The 25,803-nt window shown below is 40.7% G+C and overlaps 1 protein-coding gene across 1 annotated transcript in view; it reads left to right on the top strand.

Moving 5' to 3' along the window:
- Window positions 1-25,803, top strand: part of b3gat2 (beta-1,3-glucuronyltransferase 2 (glucuronosyltransferase S)) — a 46,201-nt gene that overhangs the window by 14,035 nt on the left and 6,363 nt on the right. The window contains exons 2-3 of the mRNA XM_073482213.1: window positions 10,127-10,271; window positions 23,019-23,167. Of these exons, the coding sequence (XP_073338314.1) occupies window positions 10,127-10,271; window positions 23,019-23,167 (294 nt within the window). The remainder of the gene's footprint in view (window positions 1-10,126; window positions 10,272-23,018; window positions 23,168-25,803) is intronic.

Below are 25,803 nucleotides of genomic sequence, written 5' to 3'. Positions count from 1 at the left end.
GCTAGATTACTGTGGTCTGTTGGAGTGACATGTAGTACTCATAGCTTCTTTAAGACCTGGATCCTACTCTGTTGGGACTGAGATCAGGTGTAAAAGCCAGCTGTGTTCACACTATTACTGTTCTTTCGGTAAAATTGTTACAATGACCCAGTTGCCAGGATAAATGTAGGCAGTGTATGTTTCTGCAAACAATTAATATGTTGAAACTTTACATTTCTTTATGTGAAACTTTAGGCTTCTTTAGGTTCGGTTTTCAATTTTATGACAATGCTCTGCTCGTGGTCTGGTTAGGCGTAGGCTCAGAAACCACTTCACTTAATATTAGGAAAAGATCATGTTCTGGCTAACTGGTTCTGTTGCCACAAACACGGCTGGAAATTGTCCCAAGTTGAAGGTAATATGACACATAGTGTACAAATGTTGATATGACAGGTATGATATGTAAAAAAAATGAAATGTATCCGTGTTTTGCATGTCTTCATTTTGTGTTTTTCCTTTTGAATCCCTTCCTTTAGGCAACTTTATCATTTTGTTTCAATCTGTGTTGAACACACTGTATTGATTTCAAAGAGCTGTGTCTTGGCCTACAAAGATAGGGTGTGTGCTCTCCTTCCCACTGTAACAATTATTTGTATGTTGTTTAAAAAATATGGATTTTTACTCAACTTCTAATGAAAAATAAGCACTAAAAAGCATATATACGCACACACATACACACAAACAAACACACACACGTCCCAAAATAGCAGCCTTTCTGCACAGAGGATTACATTCGAGGTTGCGTTGACTCTCTAAGATCATTGCAGTGTTTTTCTTCTCAGATAAAGGTATAAAATGTCCCAACAATGAGTCCTCATTGTTTGAAATTGGTTTTGTTAGCAGTAAAAACAAGAGTTGATAGTAAAATCAATGACTAAGAGAACTCCTGGTTTACTCCTGAACTGGTGCTAAATAAAACCTGAGCAGCAGCCAGAAACAGAAGAACCAACTCGCTGGTTAGCTTTTAGGCATTAAAGGAACGATCGTGCAGCTGCAGTCACAGCTGCCAACTCAGGGTACTACTCACAGTAGCTCATAATTCCTACTTAGAGCAGCAAAAGTCTGGAAGGTAAATTCAATAAATCTTCATCTCCCGATGTGAAATCTAATGGCTGTTTATCTTTCTGTTTTCCCTTTCTGTTTATCTATCTGTTTATCTGTTTGTCGGGATCAGCTTTCACATTTCTCACTTTTGCTGCTGCTGGCCATTTGTTTGATCACACAAATTCCTACTATTAATTTGTTTTGTCAGTTACATTGTGAAGGAAACATAATTGCTGCCCAGATTTTGTTCAGTGCAAATGATTTTTTTTTTCCAGTGAATGAAGTGTAATGTCTTTTTTTAACATCATGTTATGGAAAGATTGCACTTGTTAATGAAGTAAATACATCATGTGCTTGAAGTCTCTTTGGACAATATTCAAACAAGACTTCAATATTTCTCTTACCTGAAGCACAAGCAGATGTTAATATTGCCAGCGTGGATATTGTTGGAAAACAACATCAGTGAGCATTTTGCAGATAAATATCATTATCAACATCTTGCAACTTGGCAGATTAGTTAATTAAAAATATTTCCTCAATGTGCTGCTAAAAATAGCTTTATGTTTCTTCCAAAATGTGCCTGCTTTTGCAAACTGGAAGAATATACAGTATGTGATTTCTATGAGACAAAGTTGTCTGAAGATATTCACTCTGTTCTTCTCACAAATCAGTCACTTACACCCTCTGAAACGTCAAACCATTCTCAGTAAAAACCCTGTAGCCTCCATTCTTACATACCAACTCAACCTAGAACATTCTCAACTATCCACTTCATTTACTGGTTGAGACCAGTTAGGAAATGTAGCTTTCTTTTTCACATTTATTATTCTATATGGCCTCAGAAGGGTTGTCTGTATCCAAAGCTGTTTACTGGATAGCTTCAAGATCTAAGGTCTATTTGTCATTGTACAACGCAGGGCTGAATAATGAAATGAAAATTTGTACATGTAGTTTCTTCATGCTGCACAAACATAGAATATATATACAGTAATTTATATACCTATATACATAAACACGTACACACCCAGGAATAATTCTATAGAGCAATTTTTTATAATAATAATAATAAATACATTTTATTTATATAGCGCTTTTCATGATACTCAAAAACACTTTAAACAACCTCATTATAAAAGGAAACAACACATAACTTTTTCATTTTCCTCAGGGCATATGTAAACAGCAGCAACTGGTGATGGTGCAATGATTTTCATTTTCCTTTTCATCAAAAGTTTTACACCAGAGAAACATTGGCCATCAACTTTGACTGTGTTTTAGCACCGAGCATCAATGACGTAAACGCAGATCCACCTCTCCTGGTCCTGCCAGAGTCCTGCATGGTATCGGCTCAGAACGTGGTCTACTGCATACAGCACCTTGATTCGGGATATTGTGGTGAAGCCAGGTCTCTGCAAAGATGTGAGAACAGCAGTGTCTGATCCCATTTTGTACATTTCATTTGGACTGGGACAAGAAGCAGCCTTGTCCCAGTCCAAGCTGGGATCTGTTTCCTCTCCTCCTGTTGGTCTGGTTGGATGGTTGAAAAATGCCTTGGGTAGTGACTGTCTCAAAGTCCGCTGCTCTTAATCGAAAACGTACACTTTTTATCCAGTGCTGATGTATTTCTGTAATAGGTAATATGTCTTTACAGCAATAAAGCTGAACAAATAACATTTACAGCAAAAATGAAGCAGAATTTGAAGGAGCTACCGGCCACTGCACCCACATGTGCCTCATCACATAATACACTTCAGCGTGTGGTGGTAGAAATCTGATCAGGTTCACTTTTGGTGTATATTTACATGGTGATCGAACAAATAAGACAAGGGAGAGTCAGAGTTTGCTTTTGCAGCTTACTAGCTGAGCCTGGTCCACTTTAATTTAGTCTGCCAGTCACAACTGAGTCAGATTTCTCAAGTGTGTACACATACTTTGCCAAAAAAAGGTGATTGTGATGTCCCTTGAACAAGGTGTGTAATTTATTTGTACCATTAGCTAGCTTTGGCTTGCTAACTGACAGCTGAACTTCACTGCCACTTTCTGGTCTGACCAAGCCTCGATGCAATATTGTGCTGTTGGACTGAGTCTATTAAATTATCCATGGCTACATTAAAGTTGCCCTTTAATGCGATGCAACGCACTCCTATTAACTTTAATTGGTGCCTAATGCAAATTAAAAAAAAAAAAAAAGAAAAAAACTTGCTGTTGTGAAGATCCACAGACAGATTATAATTATATGCATATATCTACAGTGGCAGGGTCACAGAGTTGAAATATCTTGGCATCTGGCTGTATCAGAATCGTATATTAGATATTTTATAGTCAACCTGGAACTTGATGTGGCTTCTAAAAGCAGCTTTTCTCGAAGATGTGAAAGGAGGATAGTGGAAGCAATTGTCCTCATGTGTGTCATTTATAGAAATGCTGCTGCTTCCACTTTCATCATTCAGCTCTTAGGTTCATTACTGGAGATAATTACAATACTCCTCACAGCATGCAGACATAATAACCATTGTGCTCATTTATATAAAAAGCTCTTGTCTGGAAACGGCTGAACTTAACCTTGTTCAGGAACCTCATTCCACACCAGACTGAAGACTGCTGTTGTGGCAACCCAATCGTCAATACGTCAATCGTCAATAAATATTGGCACTGAAGGTTTCTGTAAACCACGGATATGTTGTTGTGCTTATGGTCTGGTTAGGTTTAGGCACAAAAAACACTTGTTTAGGGTTCGGAAAAGATTGTTTTTGGCTTACCCGGCTCTCTTGCCACAAACATGGCTGGAAAATGTTCCAGCATCTCCTAAAAAATATCCAAAAATCCAGTGGTTTCGTGCTTACAAATGTTGAAAGGCAGTCTTGAACAGTGGTTTCTGACTCGGCGTCCATAACTGGTCATACCTGACTGTAACTGCTTTAACCGAGCTCCTCTTCTCTTTTCTTTTCTATTCTCCCTGTGTCGGTTTTTGTCACATTATTTGATGTATTTTTCATCGTCCCTGCCTTGCAGGTAGTTTCTGTAAAAACAGCATGTACTGTGTGCTCAGGCAACCTAAATACAGTTAAGACTACAAGTTTGTGCTACAAACTTTTCTTGTGCCAGCAGTAATCTGCAGATGGTGGCATGAAAACCAGCATGTACTAAAGCAGTTGCCACCGAGCAGAATAATGTACCATCTGTTGAAACACTGTCACCCCACAGCTTTGTTTGGCTCTCAGCAAGCATTTTGACATTGAGTTGTTGTTGAAAAGACAACCTGCACTGATGTTGAAAATGAAAACAGAGACGACATCTGTATTGAGCTGCCACTTGCATCAGGAGTCCAGTCCAGTATCATTCTGATATCCGATTAAAACTGTCTCCAAAGCTGGTTTAATATAACTTTTTTTTTTTTTTTTTAATAACATATTTCATATTATAACATCGCATTGTTGAAAGGTTGTGCTTGATTAAACTGACACCGAACTTGCACATCCTCTGATCATCTGTCAAATACTTGCTCTGTATGGTGGGGCAAAGATTAACTTGTCATTTAAATGTGATTTTTAACCTCAGACGCTCTAACATGAAGATTTGAGAGGTACTGAGTGTGAGTCTAATGATACTGCCACCCTAGATAGCCAGACTCAGTGTGGCGCCTGGCCACAGTCCAGTCATAATGGATAAATGAAAGCTATAAAAACAACAAGTAGGGTAAGCAGCAGTATAATGTGCTGTTGATATAGCCTGGTGCTGGCAGCCCGCAGTTCTCAGCTCTCTCATTTAATGCAGTCTGAAGAAGCTCAACAGGCATTTGTCTGGGTGTCATTTTAACTAAGCTGTGCAATGGATTATTGACATCTTACTCCTTCAGTCAGACATCTGCCTGAACCCTTCCTGCATCTAATTGGTCGAATGAACTACTCAGTGAGCCGTCAGTCGTCTTTGCTTCTGATTTTTCCAGACTATGAATGATTTGGTCTAAACCAACAAAACCAGTCGTCCACACCTACAGGTCCCATACTTTGCTCAATTTCAGGTTTATACTTGTAGTTTGGGTGGCTTCTAGAAAATGTTTACATGCGTTGATGTTCAAGAAACACGTTATTTTTCTCATGCTGTCTGTAACTGCAGCACCTCTATTCACCCTCTGTCTAAACGTGTCATTTAAGCTTCCGTCTCTTTAAGACACCTATCTCCATCAGATAAATGGCAAATGGCGGTGAGATAATAGCAGGAGACAGGAGACATCACCAAAGCTGAGGACAACATATTGGAAAACCTTGACCTTCTCTCATGTAGAAACATGGTCCAGTGTGAAGATTCATTAGGTTGTTAAATTGGGCCTTTGTGGACTAAAACTGAAATCCCTCTGCTCTTTATGAACGTTTATGGGTTTTTTATGTAGATGTTTATAAGGCAATAATTTCATCTAGGAGACATGACCTTCTAGGGGATGTAAACAAACAGTCATGTTTTTTCTTCACTGCAGAGAAACTTCAGAGAGCGGCAGCTGCTTGTCAAAACTCTTTTAATGTGCTTTGAAAAGTGCCAAAGGCCAAAGACAACAAAGACAGATATTTCTGAGTGTGTTTATGCCCGAAATAATGTATGTATTTCACCATGTTGTGGTGCAGATCTTGTTAAAGGCAGGCCAAGCAGAAACAGCTCAAAATGTTATAGAGCTGGGTCCCCTGCGCGCACAGGTAGCCCCTCTGAATATCTTTGCACACCGATGGACCCTGTTTCCATTCTAACTCTCTAATAATGTGCGAAACTGCACTAAGCTTGCTCTGAGGTGCAGCATTCAAACCAGGGGATCATTAGCAGTCAAAATAGGACTTAGCCACTAAGCCAAAATAACGATCGTACTCCAGGAATGATCTGGGAACGACCAACGCGCACAGTCAGCCTCCCTTTCTTCTTCCTCACATTTTCTTTTCATCTGTTTTTTTTTTTTTTTTTTATAAAGCAGAGGAGTCTTTGAAAAATGACCTGAGAGAGAAAGGCAGACAGCAGCAAAAGAGAAACGACGGGCGAAAGGTTTTAGCGTCACGCAGGCAAACTCAAGGGGCCACGGTATTAACAGGGAAACGGCTTCAAAGCTGCTGACGTCACTCAGGGGCCCTGATAGAGAGTTTGTTGGGGTGCGGGACAAAAGAGATGGAAAGGAGGAGAGAAAAGGAAAGGGGGGAAGAGATGCTCACCGCTTCTCTGGAGGTGCAGGATCCAAAGATAAAGTCACCGCGCCTCATGAAGATGAATAATTACAGTTATCATCTGTGACAGTTTGATATTAATAAATATCCCTTTCCTGTTCTTTGTCTCTCTGCTTTAAAACAAAGGGGATTCAGTCAGCTCATCAAAGCTTTTACATTTAACTCTGAGTCGCTCTTTGCTCCGGCACACAGGAGGTGATGTTTTTTTATATACTGACAGTTTGTCTATGCTGAAGAAATGTAATATTTTTCATGATATGTCGTCAACATCATGAAGGGATGTGTTGAACATAACAATCAACATCTGGAAATGTTTTAATCTCTGTGTTTGTATTTCATATCAACTTGACTGACATCCCTACTTTCGTCAACTAGACCAAACCATGTGAGATACAGGTGTGAAACTTGGTTGAGCAAGGGGCAGGAATTAGGGGGAGGACTGAGTACTCATGTAGCAATCACTACTGAGTAGCCACGGCACATAATGCGAACATGTTGACATGTATCCTGGCTGGTGTGATTCCATCACCAGATGGTCTCTATTTTAAACATGTTACTCACCTAAACTAGTCTGGTGACCAGGTGTTTTGGAAAATGAAATCATGTGGAGAAATAAAGAAAATAGTAATCTTGCAGCCTGTCAAGAGTTTTTAAGAGACACAAGGTTTCTTTCATGGACCTTTAGTCTGACATCAAATTCACCAGCCCATGAAAATGACCATGTAGGTCGCCTGTCAAAGCAACTTATTCAGACCCATATTTACGTTTGTTGTTAGGTGTGGTCTAGTGGTTGTAGTAATTATAACAGCAGCAAAGGAGGAAGTCAGGTGAAATAGTATGAAGAGTCACATGTCTGTAAAGGGAGGAGGTCTGGGATGGAGGGGAAGCAACCTGATCTTTCTTTCTTCAGAATAGCTTTAAGAGTTTCCCTTCATTAGTCCTACATAGTGTTGCTTTATTTGTCCACCTTAATGCGCGCCTCTCCTTTTTTGTTTCTCTCTCCTTTCTGTTTTCTCTCTACCGGCCACGTTATTTGCTTTTTTCGTCAGCAGTAAGTTGTATAAAGGGGACCAAATAACACACCACACGTTTAGGACTGTTCCACCAGTGACTCTGTTGTCATAACGGCATGTGAGCCGCATGTGGGCGACGCTTATTGTTAATTATGTAGCCGATCGAAACCCAGTGTGCACCCAACGACAATGCAACAACCAGGTCCACTTAGTGCACCTGTACAAAACAACAGCACAAGTAGTCCTACATTAAAAAAGGAGAGGATGCATCACAATCAGTGTGTTTACAGGAAGGATGTAATAACAGAGAGCGTCTCTCTCTTCCTCTGCAGAGCTTGCGTGATTGACAGTAGATGGGAGGGGAAGAGCGAGGGCTGATTGTCACCAAGTTAATAGAAAGGCGTCATTCTCGCGGATGGATTAAAAAATAAAAGTAGCCTATAAAATGGTTAAAGGGGTCGTCAAATATACTTGGGCGGCTATTAGTATACATGCCCAAGTAAAGTGTATTTGTGGGAAACTCTGCAAACCATACAAAAAAAGCGGTCTGATCAATGTCAGTCAGGCTTATTTTAAGTTTATATTATGAATACAACTATCCATGCTGTCAAGTATCTAAGGTACCATGGCTTTTGCCCTGAAGGCCTTTATTGTTGTTTGCTTTGTCAACTGACAATTAGGTGGCTGCTGCTGCTGGCTGACAGATAACACTCCCTTTAAACACTTTTCCCAGCCCTTATGTTTTAAGAGGTGCACCAGCACACTTAAATGGAGCAGAGCCTGTAAGTACAAGGATGTGTCGTTTCACATTGTGGCTACCTATTTAAGGTCCATGGCTGAAACTTTGTGTCTCCAATAAACTCCACTAACTTACATTTTCTGGTCAGGGTCTTGTACATTTGCGTAGTGATTAATATATCTGTTAGAGGCCAGTACTACAGTCAGCAGTGCCTTTGAGCTACATGTTCATATAAACTGTGTTATTCTTTCTTTGCAGCTCCGTCTACAGTTCTGTGTCTGTCATTGAACTCTGGCGAGGTTCGATATGCACTTGCTTGAGGCAGACATCTGCAGACAATGAGGCTGTCAATGGCAGACTGACAGTTCTTCCCTTCCCTAATACAACAACACAAACCTTTTCTTCACCTGATTGGATACTCACTGGGCTGTAATTGGTTTTTGATTTCTTCATCCAGCTAGACAAACATTGCAAAAATGTCAAATTTCTCCTAAATTATTAACCAATAAAAACATTTTAGTTGAGGTAAAGCTATTTTTTTTATTTTTCCATGGACCATGTTATATTCTCAGCTATGCTGTGATCTCATGCTCCAGGTCTCCCCTCCATGACTGCTTGGAAGTTTGCAACAGGACTGTAAATCTCTCTATATGCTGTGCTATACCTACACTTGGTTTCCCGTGGCTTTAAAAGCCAGAACTCAGTGTGAAGTCTGGGCGCAGTAATGCAGTGCTGCTTACTGATTTGGTTTTGTTCTGTTGTTCTGTCATGAGCGACTGGCTGGAGGCTGTTTGGGTGAGCGATGAGGAGCAGTGTCTGAATGAACGGGCTTCGGGGTGGCCAGGGCTGGAAAATAGAGTCTCACACACACACATATATGCATCCACACACAACGCCAGGATACAGATGTCTCATACTCCCAACACAGAAACTCAGCCGTCCTCACACAGTCCACCCCCCCACACCCCCTGTCTTTTATCTCGCTCTCTCTCCGTCTCATTTCTCGTCGCACTGCTTCTGGCTGTGTGCAAATTCATTCACTGTGAAAATGGAAGGCAGCTCCGCACAGCACAGTTTCATTTAGTCTTCTATTCAGTTAGCCACAGACTCCCTGCATGCTGCTCTCACCCACATTTCATATGAAATTAAAGGTCTCTAATCACTCACACAAACTGACACACGAGTAATTCATTTCAGGATCAACGTCACCGGCAGATTCACTGACTTTCTTTCTGGGGTTTTTCGACTTAATTGCATCGGCTCAGAGTGGACATCGGCTGTTGGCTCAGATTCCACTTCCAGTTTGCTTTTTCAGAGCTTGTGCTGCGACAGAAGAGAAAACTGATTGTTGATCAGCAAGTCTGACCGCAATTTGTAAGAGATGGCCAGAATTTTAGTTTCAAACGTTATAAACAGAGTGTGTAGAAACAACAGTGTTGACGTAATGTCTAAGACCTCCATGTCTGCTGATTCACGCCTTTCCTGTCCCAACCTGCCATGTCTTCTGTGAGGCTGTGTTCAGTCCCAGTCTAGTGTTCAGTTGTGTTTACTGTGAGGTGGCTGAGCCGACTGAGTGAGCCCCGTTGACTCCCCTGTCATCCGAGTTTGCAGGCACACTCCCATCAGCTAAAAGGATCTGATCAGATCAGCCTGATTTTGTATTCTGATGTTATTATACAAAATGTTAATGTATGGTTTTGTACAGTGGAATCGTCATGGCTGTTGCATATTGTTTGCTGATTTTTTTGAAGCTGAAGTGTATCTGTGTTGCTGAATGTGACTTGGTTGGATTCTCTGCTGCTCAGCACCTGATTATTTAAGGAAACACCTGTTGGCAATTAATCACAGAGCGAATCTGAGGAAGCTGCATGCAAAACACATAGTTCGCTCCCTGTTGTTTTTAATGAAACTGCAGTAAAATAGTGTCAATCCGTTCTGGTGTGCGCTGTAATAATATTTTTTTGTCCTGTACTGGCTGCCTTGGGACAGAGAGGACAGCTTTGTGTTTAACTGCGTTGTCTCATTTGAATGTATGTATCTGTACGTGTTTAGCTTGAGTTAATGCAGTTGTGTATTTTTCTTCTTTGCAGATGCGCAGTACTCGAGGTGTGTCTGTTTGGCCTGTGGGATTTGTAGGCGGTAGAGCGTATGAGCGCCCCCTGGTATCCGGGAGTAAAGTTGTCGGCTGGTACACCGGCTGGAGACCGGACCGACCGTTCGCCACCGACATGGCAGGTAAGGAACAACTCCAATGAGATATCGAATTACTACTCCTCGTTGTGTTACATTGTGTTAATAAAAGTGATTGCAGATATTTTTTGTAAATATAAAATCATCAGAATGTCTTTAATGAGAAATCCATGGAGACTTCTCACAATGCAGTCATCAGCATACTTGTTTTCGTTGTGACTTTCATTTTGCATCGCAGTAATGTAAATTACTCTGGAAAGATCTCCAGAGGTTGATTCCTAATGAATGTGGTTCACCTCTGACCTTTCTACTCCATCACTCATGTTGTTTCATAACGTAGATAGATTGACATCAAATTTAAAGAACACATTCCATTCATGAATGATTGTAAATCAGAAATAGGGATATTCCCTAAAATCGACTCATTACTCATCAGTCAGGAAGCGTGAAATATGAGGTGTTATGCCCCAACTGGAATGAAAGGTCTGGCAAAAGGATGACATAATTTTGCTTAATCCAAACTGGAAATAATAAGGCTTAATAAGGTGCTTTACAAGTAAGCTTTACTTGCCTCTTTTAAGACTAAATGGATGACTGGTACTGAATCTATTTTGTAGATGATCCATGTCTAGTTACCCCCCTCCATCCTTATTACTTATCCTGGATTTAATAATGTGTTTGGACTGAGTAGAACATTCATGCAACATCTGGAGGTAAAAACCTGGCGAGTGACAAAAAATGTTTGTAGAAAGCTCATGGCATTTTTGGTCTGGACTGTTAAATGGTGGTGAAAATGAAACGGTTCCTCTGTTTGGTTTTCACCGCCTTGTGGAAACATGGGACGATTTTATTGATCAGTTCATTGATTACAGAACAGTTACAGTCAACTGGACCGTTTTGGCCTGCCGGCTTTCATCAGAGCAGAGAGCAAACAGGAAACAAAACGCTGCTCTGTCTTTCTATGAGTTTACCTGAAGAAATTGGACAGCTTTTCTATTGAGCCTCTGTTTATTCATGGATTAATTTACCAGAAAATGAGATCAGATCTTTCCAATTCACATCCCGACTGTTACTCCTCCACACAGGAGCTTCGGTGCTACTTTGCTTGATTGTTTATTCCTGAGATAAATCACAAAGCAGGATTGCAGAGAGTTGAATAAAACTATTCTGAAAAGATGCAGATTAGATTGGATCAGAACTAAAAGAACCCAGTAGTCTCAAAAAGAAAGTCTGAGGTTTCAGGAAACTCACCAGTTTATGTGTTGTCTCGCAAAGACTCAGTCTGTTCAGTACATACTGCATGTAACAGAGACTTCTATCTATACTGACAGGTGTCGACATCATGTCGTCTTTTAAGGTAGCTCTGAAATCTAATTTTATATTTCAGGCCTTGACCCTGATGTAACAGTTTCATTTGATATTTTCTAGTCCTGCTGTTAATACTTTTGCTTTCTGAAATTTCGCAATAGATGAGAGCAGGCATATGTCACTTTCCTGTCACCAGGGTGACCATGCCCTCTTTTGGGTGAACACAAACGCTGCAAAAGCAAGGACGTTTCATTAAAACCTGGATATAGTGTTGGAGACGGAGCCCCATTCATTCCTATGAAAGCTGCTCAGTGGTGCTTTGAAGCCAAAAAAGCTTGACTTCCCGTGTATGAAAACACCCGAATCTTCTGTGTTGTGGGACCCAAGAAGCATACCGTTTACAGATGCTTCTTTCACAATGTAAGCTTATGGGAAAAAGTCTTTTTGGGTCACAGTGCATCACCTGACGTTGTAATTACACAGTTTGGCCACTAGGAAAAGTGGCTTCAAAGCCTGGCGCCCCTTCTGGGGGCTTGTGCGAAAGTGCCAGCGCCAAATTGAAAAAAACTAGTAGCACCATGCCTAAAAGTGACTTCATGGCATTTTGCACATCAAAAAACAAAAAAAAATAATAATTCACATTAATTGAGCTGATCTACTCTCTAATAATAAACCTCGTAAAAAAGCACAAAGTTAAATGGGAAGTCCGGCTAAAACCAACCTGTTTTCCACTCCTCTCTGCTCGTAGTGAAGTCTCTTCATTAGCACAAATAGCTATAAAAGCAGAGGCAGTGATTCAGCTCTGCCACAGCGATGTGATTAGTTAACCGTAATATTGGACAGATAATAAAAAAGCCAAATAAAGTTTCTTAATGACAGAAAAAATATGACAGATGACAGAAATACATCACCAAGACATCCATTAAGGTAGATGTGTGTGTGTGTGTGTGTGTGTCCACTTTGATTGAGGTCGGACTGGAAGCACACTCATCAACCCCTAAAGAGCAATACTGCAGTCTAATTGTGTGCTATTAAATTAGCAAAGACCTCAGCATTTACCACCAGTCAAATTAGAGGGGCTGTTTTCACCCAAAAGAGCAAAGTGTACCCATTTGGGCTGCTCTCATCTGTCTAAATTTTCCTGAAAGCCTGATGCTGAAAGAGTTTATGACTGAACCATCCGACCTCATCAGAAGTAGGTCTTTACTCAAATGTACTCAGAAAAGGTGCATTATGATACTTCGCCACATACAAACTTGTCAGACATTGAAAACCTTATTTTTTCCACTATGTCAAATATTCATTCAAATACTATGAAATAAAAAACAAAGAATAAGTATAGCTGACCAACGTAGCACATGCGTTCCACAAATTACTTCACGTCACACGTGTGAGTCCAAATTTGCCTTGTAGTTATTATGGTTCTAATGGAGAGTAAATACTTAGCGAACATCTCCATAAATCTATCTACATCTGCATATCTCCTGAGTAAAATCCAATCGAAGGAGCGTTCAGGACTCCAAAGAGAGAATAATTTATCACGCTGACCAAATAATAATAGCCTGTCACTCCTAATTCCACCTCACCCACATATCCTGTATTTAGACATCTGCTGGAGACATTAGTTGTTAATAAATAATATTAAATGTAGAAGTGTTGTTTTATCTAAGATACAAATGACGATTGCGTGCTTATCATTCCAAACCCATATGTGGACATGGCCGAGGGCGCTGCCGCAGAGCACACACATGCACACGCACTCTCTTCACACACACGTGCACAGGTCTGCCCCTGGGATCAGTGTTAATTAAACCATGATAACAAGAGCGAGCATCTCTTTTTCTCTCCTCCACCTTTCCTGCTCCACCACGGCCCAAGATCTCATCCCTCCATCCTCCTTCCAGCCATCCCATTCCACCTAATCTTACTCTCACACACACACACACACACACACACACACACACACACACACACACACACACACACACACACACACACACACACACACACACACACACACACACACACACACACACACGCTGACTGTAATTATCAGCCTTACTTTTACACCGCGCTATATAATTACACTGTCAATTTGCAACGCAAAGATTTACTGCTGTGGCTGTAATATGAGGCATTTTTTCGCTTTAAATTCTGCAAGAACAACAATGGCTGTGCCGAGCGAACGGCCCAAACTTTATTCACTCTTAAATTATTATTCATAGGATTTACAATGGGGTGTCTGCAGAGCGCTGAGTGAGTGCCAGTGCGTGTCCTAATAGTATTGTGTTATACAGCGCTGTATTGTTAGCAGATCACTAAAGCCTCCCATCTATTGCTCTGTCTCATTTAGCCAGACCCAATGGAGCCTGGACAATGATGGTGTGGAGTACTATTCACCTCAGTGTGTGCGTGTGTGCATGTGTGTGTGTGTGTGATTATAGACATGTGCGCACACACTGACGCACACAATTACTGAATCATGTATCTGGTTGAAGGCACACAAGCACGCACCTGCCAGCACTTCAACTGATAGGCATGCACACGCAATTTTCAGAGGAAGCATCTTTGCAAAACAGGGCAATTGAGTATATGCATGTATATCTATGTACTGAGTAAACACAAAAATATAAGGTGCGTGCGCACACAGACACACCAACACAAAGACATTGTACCTTTGCTGAAGTGGTACTTGTGCCTCAGGAGTGTTCCCTGAGATAGGACATAGAAGTGTTTAACCCTCAGTAACCCCACTGTTTACCCTGCTCCTGAGATGGTGAGATGAGAGGAGCAGAGGGGAGGATAGAGACAGTGTGTCGAAACGGTTACAGACCCATCCTCCTGCACTGAAGTACTGGTGTAGCAGTAGAACAGAGCAGAAGCAGTGGAACAGGGGACAAAGACATTAGCCAAATGGGTGTCACTTCTAGCAGAATATAAATGAAGCAGATAAAGAATAAGTGTTGCGGATCTTAATTTCTTATTTGTAACGTTTAGTCACTTACAGTGTTTATTGTAACAATAAAATGCACTTTAATTTGACAGTTTGGCTCTGCTAATGTGATGCATTGTGTCGTGTCCGGCTGTGCGGCCTTGAAGTTAGCAGGGTGTGCTGCAGAGTGTGATTTTTCAATGATCAGTGATTAAAAACCATTTTGTTATCTCAATTTGAAACTTTTAGTTTAGACAGTGCACTCTGCTAGCTCCAAGTGAGCACGCCCAGAGACGACACCAGGACCGAACAAAGCCTCAGATGGCAGAGGCAGCTGGCACACCGGGGTTGAGTCAGCTAATAAGAGCACCAGCTGCACGGCTAACTGAGCTAACTAGCTAATGGTGGACAGCTACAGTTTGCAGTGGTTAGCTTACTTAAGCAACAAGGAAAACTCCAAAAATTACTTTGGTACTTATTTCCTGGCGTCAGACTGGCCTTATAACAGTTAATGACATCTTAATGACAAGTCCGAATTATGCTACTGTAGTGAAGGTTGTCACCTTTGTATTGAAAGACTCCTTTGTGTTAATGACAGGTGTTATGTCATGGATCTGATGGTGTCAGGTCCACATCCCTTCAAATAAAGTGCTGCCAAGTTTATATTATGTTGTAGTAAAACAACAGTCAAAGTCCCTGTGATCGTCTTCACAATTCATCCTGAGGCAGTGTGAAGTGCCAGAAAAGACAAATCTGTCCCATTCTGCGTGCACTTTAGATAACAGCAGTGTGGTGTACAGTTTAAAGTTAGAAGGGCGATTCTGTTTCACTCGATGCTGCAGCGTTTGAATGCTGCTCTGCACTCTGGTATGGAGATGGAGCCTTCATCCTCCATGTCTGATTAAGCCCCTTGTTGAAACTCTTGCATATTTTTTGGTTTGCAGATTTCCACTTTGTTCACTCTAAAATGTAGTTTGCCTCACAGCATTTTAGCATGAAAAAAGAAACTGGAAGACACCACTGGAGGTAAAACGTTGAGCTGTTATGGTACCATAATTATGGAATTTCAAGATCAGACTGTTGGGTTTTAGTAGTGACACTCGTGTGGTAGCATTAATGAGGTTTGGAGAAGGTGTCTTTATTTCACTACATGCATGACAGTACAATAGTCTTTAGTGAGTCTTCAGTGTGTGGATATAGAGGCAGACACACACACTAAATATCTTGGGTTAGAGAGGGATTTTTCTTGGGATAAAAGAACCAGACTTAGGCAAGAATACCTGAGAAATACCATGATATTGAAAGCCTATTTCCTACTACTAACCAGTCCTTCTCTTGTTTTTTCGATTTCATATTTTCTGATACATTTTGAGAAGATAAGGCGGTAGTGTCAGTAATGTCTTCCTTTGGCTTCTGAAGAGACATATGAAAGCCTGGATTTGGATTCATTCCTTAACTCAAACAGCAGAACAGACACTTCTAGTGGAAAATGAGTCATTTACTGTCTTCTGAGAGAAGTTTGGACCGTTTCTGAATCAACTTCAGTCTTTCCTGGACCCAGCACGTACTGTAATCGCCATTAGATGAAGGTGTTTCTGCTTGATTTTGTCTCAGTTGGAGGCAGGTACTTGTTGCCATGGTGTCTTTGTACCCCACATCCCAGTGGTGACCTGTCAATCAAACTGTATGGGTGGTACTGGGACATGGCTCTCCTTGGATTTTCATTTGTCTTTGTCTTTATTGAAATAAGAAGAGAAGCCTGTCACTGCAGTGTTACATCACCTGGTGATCGAGGTTGCTTAAACAGTTAATTTATTGTTGGCTTATGATTTTATTGTCATAACGCCATGGCTGCTGAGTGCGCTCCTATCTGTTTTTGCCCTGGAGGTAAACTCTTTTGAGTTTCATCGCAGTCTCTGAACTGAAAATGAATCACAGGGCGATGGGATGGAACACAGATGGGGAGAGGGGATGAATAAAGGGAGGAAACAAAAATAAAAAATTGATTGCATACTTGCATGTAAACCTAGAGCACAACAGAGTGATCCCCTCGGGCTGCCAAAGCTTCGGGTTACACTACAATAAGACAAATCAATAAAGCACGAGAGACCATGCCAGGCATTGTTTTCTATCTCATTTTATCGTTTTGTTTATTCTTCTATCAACCTATTTTCCTCCAGATCAGATCCTTATTATGTATTGTTCCCTGTTTGATTTTCATAGCTGTAATATGAAGTTGATTAGGATTAGAATTGGGCCAGACAGCATATGAATATTATTTTGTTATGATTATTAGACTACAAATCGTCTGCATTGCAGTAAAGTGATGTCATTTTCTGACTACTCTACTTAATACTTGCCCTTATGCACTTAGTCATTTTATCCACATTACTGATGAATCTTTATCAAAAATCTCATTGTGTTAATATTTAGTGAAAGAGCTCTTCATCTCTCCAGCTAGCAATGAAGCAAAGTTTTCTTTCTCTAGTTCACTCATAAGCTACATAACTTTGCTTTTAAATAATCCTTGAGGTTCAACAAGGCAGAATTTGTCTCCTTTGTCATTAAGCATTTGCAAAGGGAGGATTTTTTTGTTTGAAATGTGTTATTTATCAGCTTGGAGTCTTTTTTTCCGCTGCCTTTGCTGGGGCAGCATTTCTTGACCTGTTGATTAGTGGAATAGAGTGACACCATCACTATGTGTCAATATGTGTGCATGAGAAGGAACTAACAAAACCGGGACCAACACTTCCAAAATATTGCTCTGTTGGTTCAAAAATCCACTTTCAACCATCGTAAACATTACAAGAACTGTCCCAGCTTGTCCTGAAATTGATGTTAGTGGCTTAATATGTTGAATAAACCGTGTCTGCATTACGTACTGTAATTCTGTTCATATAATTCATTCATGGCTATCAGAAAGTACCACCCCAGTGCAGGCAGGGTCTATTTTGACCACATGAAGTACAGCTGAGGAACTATACTTAGACTCCAGTAAAAACACAGGTAAAGTTCAGTAGTTCCTGAAATGGTTATGGGCCCCTGGAAACAGGTGGTGAGCTCACACAGTAAACTCTAATCTCACTCGCTCTCTCGAATGATGAATTACATGCAAATCTTTTTTCTCCAAAAAGGATAATGTAGCATTTAATGATGCATATAGTCATATAGGTCAGCTAGAGTAGGTCAGGAGTAAAGTGGGACAAAGTTAGTGCAGAGCCTGGACGATAGCCTCTTGGGCAAACGGGGCTCAGATAAGCCCTGATCTCCATATCACTGAGGCTGCCTGCAGGTTAGAAGATGTCTATCTTGTAATTGCTCTCATATCTGTCTGCTCCACCTGAGCTGCATTTATCTCTGTATTTAGCCTACAGTATCGCACACACAACAGTAATAAGCCTGATACCAGAGTAACCTAACAAATGGTATTATATCAGGGTCTGTATGTGGCTTTGTGTACGCATAAGGCATTGTGCAGTTGTAGGAGTTTGCCTCTGGCATGGAGAAAACTCATAGTGGTTATGAGTAGGGCTGTACCAAATATCTTTTTTTTTTTACATTCAAAGCTTCAGTTGAGGCTTTTGTATGAAGCTTTGAATGTCTGTTGTCAGATTTCAAGGTCACCCTAAAAAAAATAAATGAATAAGAAATCCTCAAACAAAATCTCTAAACAAAAACTCAATTGAATAGTGATCCAACGCAAGTACATAATAATTTCTCTTTTTTCTTCCTGACCTCAGTAATTCCCTGTAATCGTGTTAGAGCCAAAATAGATTATTTTATATTGTGTGCTTTTATTGCTTATTGTGCTGTTATGACTCAGAAACGGCAAAACAACGTCAAAGAACTTGCAGAAACGAAGGCTGACTGTTGCATCGCCTCATGTCGTCTTTGTCTCGGCCAAAAAGCTGCACTTGAACACACCGCAAAGATGACAGCAGTATGCCAACTTTCTCATATGTCCGCACCTGCGTGAGAGGAAATAAGTCTCCAAACCAGGCAGCAGTGGTCGTATTCGTCATTGAAAAAGTGAAACTGGAAGACTCTGGACCGCAGAAACAAACTGTTGTCATGATAAAGAAGCACCACTCTCGTTTATATCGAATCAAAAATATGCCATGACACTGGCGAAGAGGCAAGGCTCAAGGGGCTTACCCTTCTTTTTCAGTTTCAATCAGAGTGATTTGTCTTACTGACGAGCTCTGCCGCCGATTCTACACTCTCAATCGGTAAAAAAGTCGCCGACAAGGACCAACTATCAGGACACAACTGTGGGCACAGATGATCACCAATGGCCCTGACATTGGTGATGTATCAGGGTCCTTAGACTGCTGCTACAAAGCCCTGTTAAAGGTGGAGAAAGACTGTTATCATTCTCTCTCATCCCCTGATCATCAAATACCGATGCTTGGGGTTGGTGGTTCGGTCCAAGCCAGCATCGGTATTTGACGACCTGGGTATGAGACTTAACAATCAACCATCATGCAAACAACAGCAGTGCAGGATTCAAATGTTGATTTTGAATCTGAATGTCAATGTTATGGACGAAGCTTCAAAGCTTGGAGCTGTTGGATAGAGTACAAAGCATAACCTCCAATCTATAAACATTGCATCTGTATGAGTCTTTAAAATGGCTCCCAGTCTCACCCTGGTGTGTATTTTTGTGTCTGTTTGTGTGGGTGAGTGCAGGATGAAGGGTGAGGCTGTGTTTGTGATGGTTGACCTGTTCTAAAATGCTGCAAAGTTAAGCCTATAGAGAGATGATAAGCAAAGCCATTTGCATGTCTACAGTCTGTGTGTGACCCCAGCTGACACTCACATTACTCAGAGGACGGCTGTCTGCTGGCCATGTGTCAGTACCTCAGGACAGCTGCAGCCTAGAAAATGCTGTTCAGCCACGAGGGAGTGGGAACAGAGAGGAAGGAAGGATGGTGAATTATTTGGGGTGAATTCCCACACTAATGCGCTGATTGCCAAGGCGTGCCACCCACTAACGATTTGCATAAATAAATATTCAGTAATTTATGTCGAGACCTTGTGCACTGAGGATTGCAGACATTTCTGGAAATATTCTCCGGTCACGCTCTGAACTGGAAACTTCAGCAACCCTCGGAAAAATACTGCTCTGCTTAAAACCTAACTACACCTACACTTTCATTTTTCATGCCTTGATGGGGCATTTAATGGCCGTACCCATTTACTATGAATTACACACACTTTAAATTTGCCTACACCATGGTTTTGGGATTTTCTGTGTTTTTCCAAGCTTCCAGGCAGCCACTGATTTCAGCTTGTATGAATATTAACTTGACACTGAGTCAGTTTGACTTTTTAATAACTAACATAATGGTCGCAAAAAAAAAAGCATAGATCATTTTAAAAAGGCTTCGGGCTTCGTGCAGTGTCAGGGCTCTGACATCCAACACTTTAGGTTCTGGCCAAACATTGAAAATGAAGGAAAGCACATCCATGTTTGCTCATGCATGCCTTCCACGTTTAAAGGAATAGTTTCACATTTTAGATTTTAGAAACAACATTTTTTGGCCCTTAGAACGGGGGGAGTATACGGACTGTTAAGACAGGTAGTTAGACAACGGTTAAGCACGTTGCTGTGATTAGCTAAAGACTGGATGTAATGGGAAAGCCTGGCTCTTTTCAAAGTTTTGAAAAAATGCTAAAAATATAATGATAATCTCCTTGTTTAATCTGTACACAAATACTACTGTAAAATGTTGTAGAGGGAGCTAAATGCTATAAAATATCTCAGGTTATTCGTCCATCCAGCAATGTGTGATGTGCTTTCATATTAGTGTTTGCATAAGGATGAAACAAACGAGATACAGCGTGTTAATTAGTGAGTTTTAGATGTCTTTGGAGGGGGATTTTTGAAGTTTACCAGGCTGTTTACCCCCTGCTAGGTTATGCTAAGCTGGGCAAATCACCTCTCTACTTAAAGCACAGTTATGCAACTAATGATCTACTCTTACTTCTAGCAACGAAGCTCATTCACAGCCTACAAATGGTCTTGCATTCATAGTTTGAGAAGGAAGATTTTGTAGCTTGTGAGAATTGACCTCGTATAAAATGTTGTGTTTTGGCACTGTTATCTCGTTGACTGGCCTCAGTGAGAATAGTACACAATGTGAGCTACTACCAGTTCTACTTGGTTATTAGGTTTAGGTTTGTCAGTTTCTTTCTTATTTCTGTCTACTGACTCAGCAGGAAGACTGAGACAATGACTCCAGAGGCAGCATGAAGGAGAGAAGGTGCTGATGGGATTTGTCTTCAGCCCAGTTGGGGTGTACTGGCTACAGTGTGGGGTCCTTAAGGGGAATGCCACAGAGGACGAGACACTGTACTGATCACTGTATGTTACCTCTGGGCAGCTCGTTGTGAAATTTGACAGTCCAGCCAGATTAGGAGTAATTCATGGATTTCTAATAAAAATAAAAAAAGCATGCTGATAATATTTTTGAATAGAATAATTTTAATATTTTTTCCCTTTGAGAATGAATGATATCAGTATTTCACAACAGTTAGAACCACAGACTGGTGTGTGCATTATGTGTAGAGAAAGCTGGCATAGCGTCAGGTGATGTTGGTCGCTTGGATGAAACCATTTGATGTACTGCATGGAAGTTTTTCTCCCCACACAATGAATTGTTACAGCTTTAGTGATTCCCAGACTTTTCATCCCATTTTCTAGCCAGTATTGTTCCATTTTTGAGGAGGTGAACGTCGACTGCTAGATAACTGTGGTGGCTTCATGTGTAGGCTTCTTATGCCTGAGAACATGAGCGTAGGAAGCATTTAAAATGTGGGGAAATGTAACGAGCTTCTGGGGATTCTCCCTCAGAAAATGTCTAACAGGGTAGATGCTATTTTTAGTGTCTTTTTGGTGTGTTTTATCACGCTGCTTGATTCATTTATCTTGCTATACTAGCTATGAATGAGTACATTTTGCAGTTTCATCTAGAGAACATGTTTGGTCCCAGATCACATAGTGGGGAAGATATTAAAAAGCTTAAAGTACAGAAATTGATTTGATGCATAATTCATAATAGCTGCATGGCACAGGCTCCTGATATACACTTTTGGCTTACGTAAGTTACGTACGTTCGGCTCAAGTACATATTTGCTAACATTTCAAATAGCAAATAACTTAAAATACAATACATAGAACCAAAATAACCAAACAAAATCTCATGAAATCCTCATATAATAGCTGTGACACTGATGCCTTAAAGCCATAACACAAAAGCATAAGTCAAGGTTAAGTTTTTGTAATTCAGTCAGTACCTTTTGAAAAGCTATCTGTTTCGATCAAAAGTCTTAATTATCCGTCTTTCCTTTATGGTTGGCCTGGGATAGGATAGGATTATTACTTGTGCTCTGGAGCACACATGACAAAGCACTGCAAACAAATGCGACACAGTTCAATCATATTAAGCTTTGGGCCAACTACCAGCATTTGCAAGCTTTAGGTCTGACAATCATCAGTTTTCTGTTTTCAATATAACTTGAGAGAGAATCGCAGAGGAGAGAGAGTCCTGAATGTCAAGAGCAACAGTTAATAGAAATGCAAAATTACTTCATGTGGCAATCACAATAACACAGATAACCTGCGGATTACCGACAGAAGAATAGAGGCCAAACCTCTTTGCGTGGCAGAGAGACACTTCACATGATAAAACTGCGCTCTGAAAAGCCTTGTATAATGACAGACTGGAAACAATTTATAATAAAACCTTTACTTTGAGCTCATACATCTATTTTTTAGTCTGCAGTTTTATTTCCAACCGTGATCCACAGCTCCATCTCTGAGCACATCTCTGAGTCAGCTAGAGTTGGAGGCAAAAAGATGTAAAAGAGGCACATCATGTGTCACGTTCAGACCTCTGCCCTCAGGGTCAGACAGCACATCAGATGTGTGAATGATGTGTTCTCCACACACATGTTGATGAGGACAAGGTTAAGCACAGCAGAAGAAAGGGGTCAACTGGAGCTTTTGTGTTATAGATTGTTGCCTTTATATAAAGTGGATATTTTGAGTTATGGAAAATAATTGCGAAGACTAGTCTCTCAATCAGATTCTCTTTTCAACCTTCAAACGCATTTCTGGTTGTAGGACAGCTAATATCTCTTTGCTTTCAAAGTAATTATGCCGTGTCAGATTTTCCCGCACTGCTTCCAATTTTTCTAATCAGGTTGATTAAATCTGGTTGCAAGCCAGCCATTAATCTCCACCTCTCCTCTACTACAACACACACACCGGCACCCTTAGCATTCTGACTTCCCTCTCACTGTCTCATGCTTTCCTTCTTCTCATGTATAGTAAGTACAATTATCGCAGGAGAATGGCAGACCCCTGTGGTAAATGAATTTCATATCAGCCATATCATAGTCATTAGATACACTAATACACTCACTCATTTTCTGCTGTGATTATAATAGACTCATAATGTGCTTTTAATTCACGCTGGCTAACCTCAGCACCCTCTTTACGACACTGTTCCCACTCATCCTCATCTTCCTCCCTCTCTCTCCCGCAGGTTTCGCAGTGAACCTCCAGGTGATCCTGGCCAACCCGCGGGCACAGTTCAAGAGGCGTGGCTCCCAGCCAGGGATGCAGGAGTCGGACTTCCTCAAACAGATCACCAAGGTCACTGAGTTGGAGCCTAAGGCCAACAATTGCACCCGGGTCAGTAACCAGGCACTGCTGATGCCAATGTTTGCAGAAATATTTCAAATTAAATATTTTTTCCTCCAATAACCTGTCACATTATTTGCTGTAAACATCACAACAGGTGCTCCTTCTAACTTCAGACCATTGGATTCAGAAATTTTCTCCAGTTTTAAAAGTAATCCAGCTGAATTACAATAGTCAGAAATTCATTGAGGTTCATACTCTATAACTTTTCATTAGTTATTACCACATTACTTGTGCAGTGCAGGATAAAGCTTTCGTGATGTTTCACAGGTGTTATTTTACCTCATGAAGTGATACTGAAACCTGGCACCTTGGTGACTTGACAGGAAATGAATGAGCTAAAGTTAGAGACTGCATGAAAAATGGCCCAAAGATTGTTTTATATATGTTTCAAACCAACTTTACCAACTTCATCAAGACCTCCTCTCATTGCATGCACACCGTCCATTTGTCCATTCGACAATAATGCCAAATGCAATTCTGATTTGCATTTTTTTCACTGTTAAAATGTATTTTCTATTTTGACTATTTGATTTCACAGAGAACATTTTTATTTAGAGATTTTATCAAGATTCCCTTCAGACTTACTTTGAATGATCTTAAACAGACTTGATTTATTATTTGATGCATGGGTAAAATGTTATGGTTTTCATAAGTTTAAACTTGAACATGAATTTCTACATCAAAGCCCTCAAAACAATTTCTAACAACTTTCTGTGTAAGCAGTAGGCAATTTATTTCCCTCCACTCAGTCTTCACACAACTTGGAAATAACAATAGCTACTTCAGGATGCTGTTTGTTGACTCCAGCTCAGCATTTAATCCAATCTCACCCATGAAGCTAATTGGAAAACTTAACACTCTGGGCTTGAGCACCACACTCTGCCGTTGGATATTGGACTTCCTCACCAACAGACCCCAGATAATACGGATTGGCAGTCACACCTCCTCTATGTTAGTGCTCAACACCAGAGGCCCCCAGGACTGTGTGCTCAGTCCCCTCTACAGTAAAGTATGTGGACGATACCACCATCACCGGCTGCATTACAAACAACAATGACAGTTCATATCAGGAAGAAATCAACAATCTTACACGGTGCGGTCCCCCACAAATTACCAAACCCCTCTTGGTATGAATCCAGATATTTTGGGTGAAATAAACGGACAGCAGCTTTGCATTACACCACTGTATTTTATACAAAGCCCCAAACGTCAAAGGTCATTTCTGTTGTCAAGATTTAATTAAAAAAATCAGCCATTATGCAGTTTATATTCTCTATAAAATGAAAGTGATTTTTCTTCGCTTCACCTCTCAAAGTCATTGTTGTTGATGATGGTGGGCAGGATTGTTCAGTAATATAACAAGTACGTTATCAGACTGCATTGACCTGCATATGGGAGGTGGGTGACTCAGACTAGGGTTCAGTTTTTCGTCTTAATAGTAATATACTTGTCTTAATCTAGCACTTGTGTGTTTGTATATGTGTGTGTGTGTCGGATATTAAACTGCAGTCACCATCACAGCAGAAACTAACCATGGGGCACCTCTCCCCACTATTGACAGCATGACTCATGCTTTAAGCTGGTGGCACAGGCTAAACTTAGACACACACAGCTTGAATTGGATAGAAATGGCGTTATAGCGCTATCAATTCTAGTTGTGTGCTTAGACAGCTGAGATCGATGCAGCTCATCTCAAATCACCACAGCCCCTGTTGGCACTTGGTTTTATGAAGCCACTCATCCTCTTGACAACCATCACCGAGCCGCCTTAAAGGACTTTTGCTGAGAAATGGATTCTATTACATTTTTACCCTTAAAGGAATACGAGAGCGAAGATTGTTAGTCCCCAGTCGGTCCAAACAAAGAAAATTCATTTTAAAGGACTTTTGTTTTGTTTGTTGTTGTAACTGTTTATGGATTTTCTTTTTCTGATACTGTTTTAGGTGATATTAGCAGTGGGCATGATCCATCAGAGCCCAATAATCATAATAATTCTCCAATAATTTCTTTCTTTAGTATGAAACACATTTCCACTTCGACATGCAGAAGCAAACAGGCAGATTCAAGAGTTGCTCATTTTGTAAGTCCACTTAGAAAAGTTTGTATATCTTTATCAGTCTCATCCACAGTTGTCACCATTTTTGTGGCCATTATTTCTGTCACTATTTTTCTGGTTCTGACAGACAGATGACATCCCTGTTCTTTATCATGGCTACATATCTGTGATTGATTTAGTCAGGGATTGCAACACAAGATGCGATTCAGAGGTCTGAAACCAGGCTTGGTCTGTTGGATACTTTGGTATAAACCAAATACTTCAACAATTAATTGCCACACAGCCATATGGCTATTGTTCATTTCTAGAGGATTCTTCTTATTAACTTGTATAAGTCATAAGTAAATATTATTAATGACCTACACATTTTTTGTTTCGCAGTTTCACCTCAGGACCTTACAGGTACAGTACCTTGCCCTGAAAAAGGCACTCGTGGGTTAGTCCACTCCCGCAATAGGGTCAGGGCAGCCCGTACACTCATTGGCACCAAGGCATTGGCTAAAATCTGGGACTGAATCTGCGGGTGCTGTACCTTGACTGCCCACTGCTCCCCCGGAGCTCCAACCTC

The sequence above is a fragment of the Pagrus major genome, chromosome 15, assembly GCF_040436345.1.
Source record: "Pagrus major chromosome 15, Pma_NU_1.0".
Lineage (NCBI taxonomy): Eukaryota > Metazoa > Chordata > Actinopteri > Spariformes > Sparidae > Pagrus > Pagrus major.
Note: the sequence above shows the minus strand (reverse complement) of the source record. Positions and strands in the feature narration are given on the sequence as shown.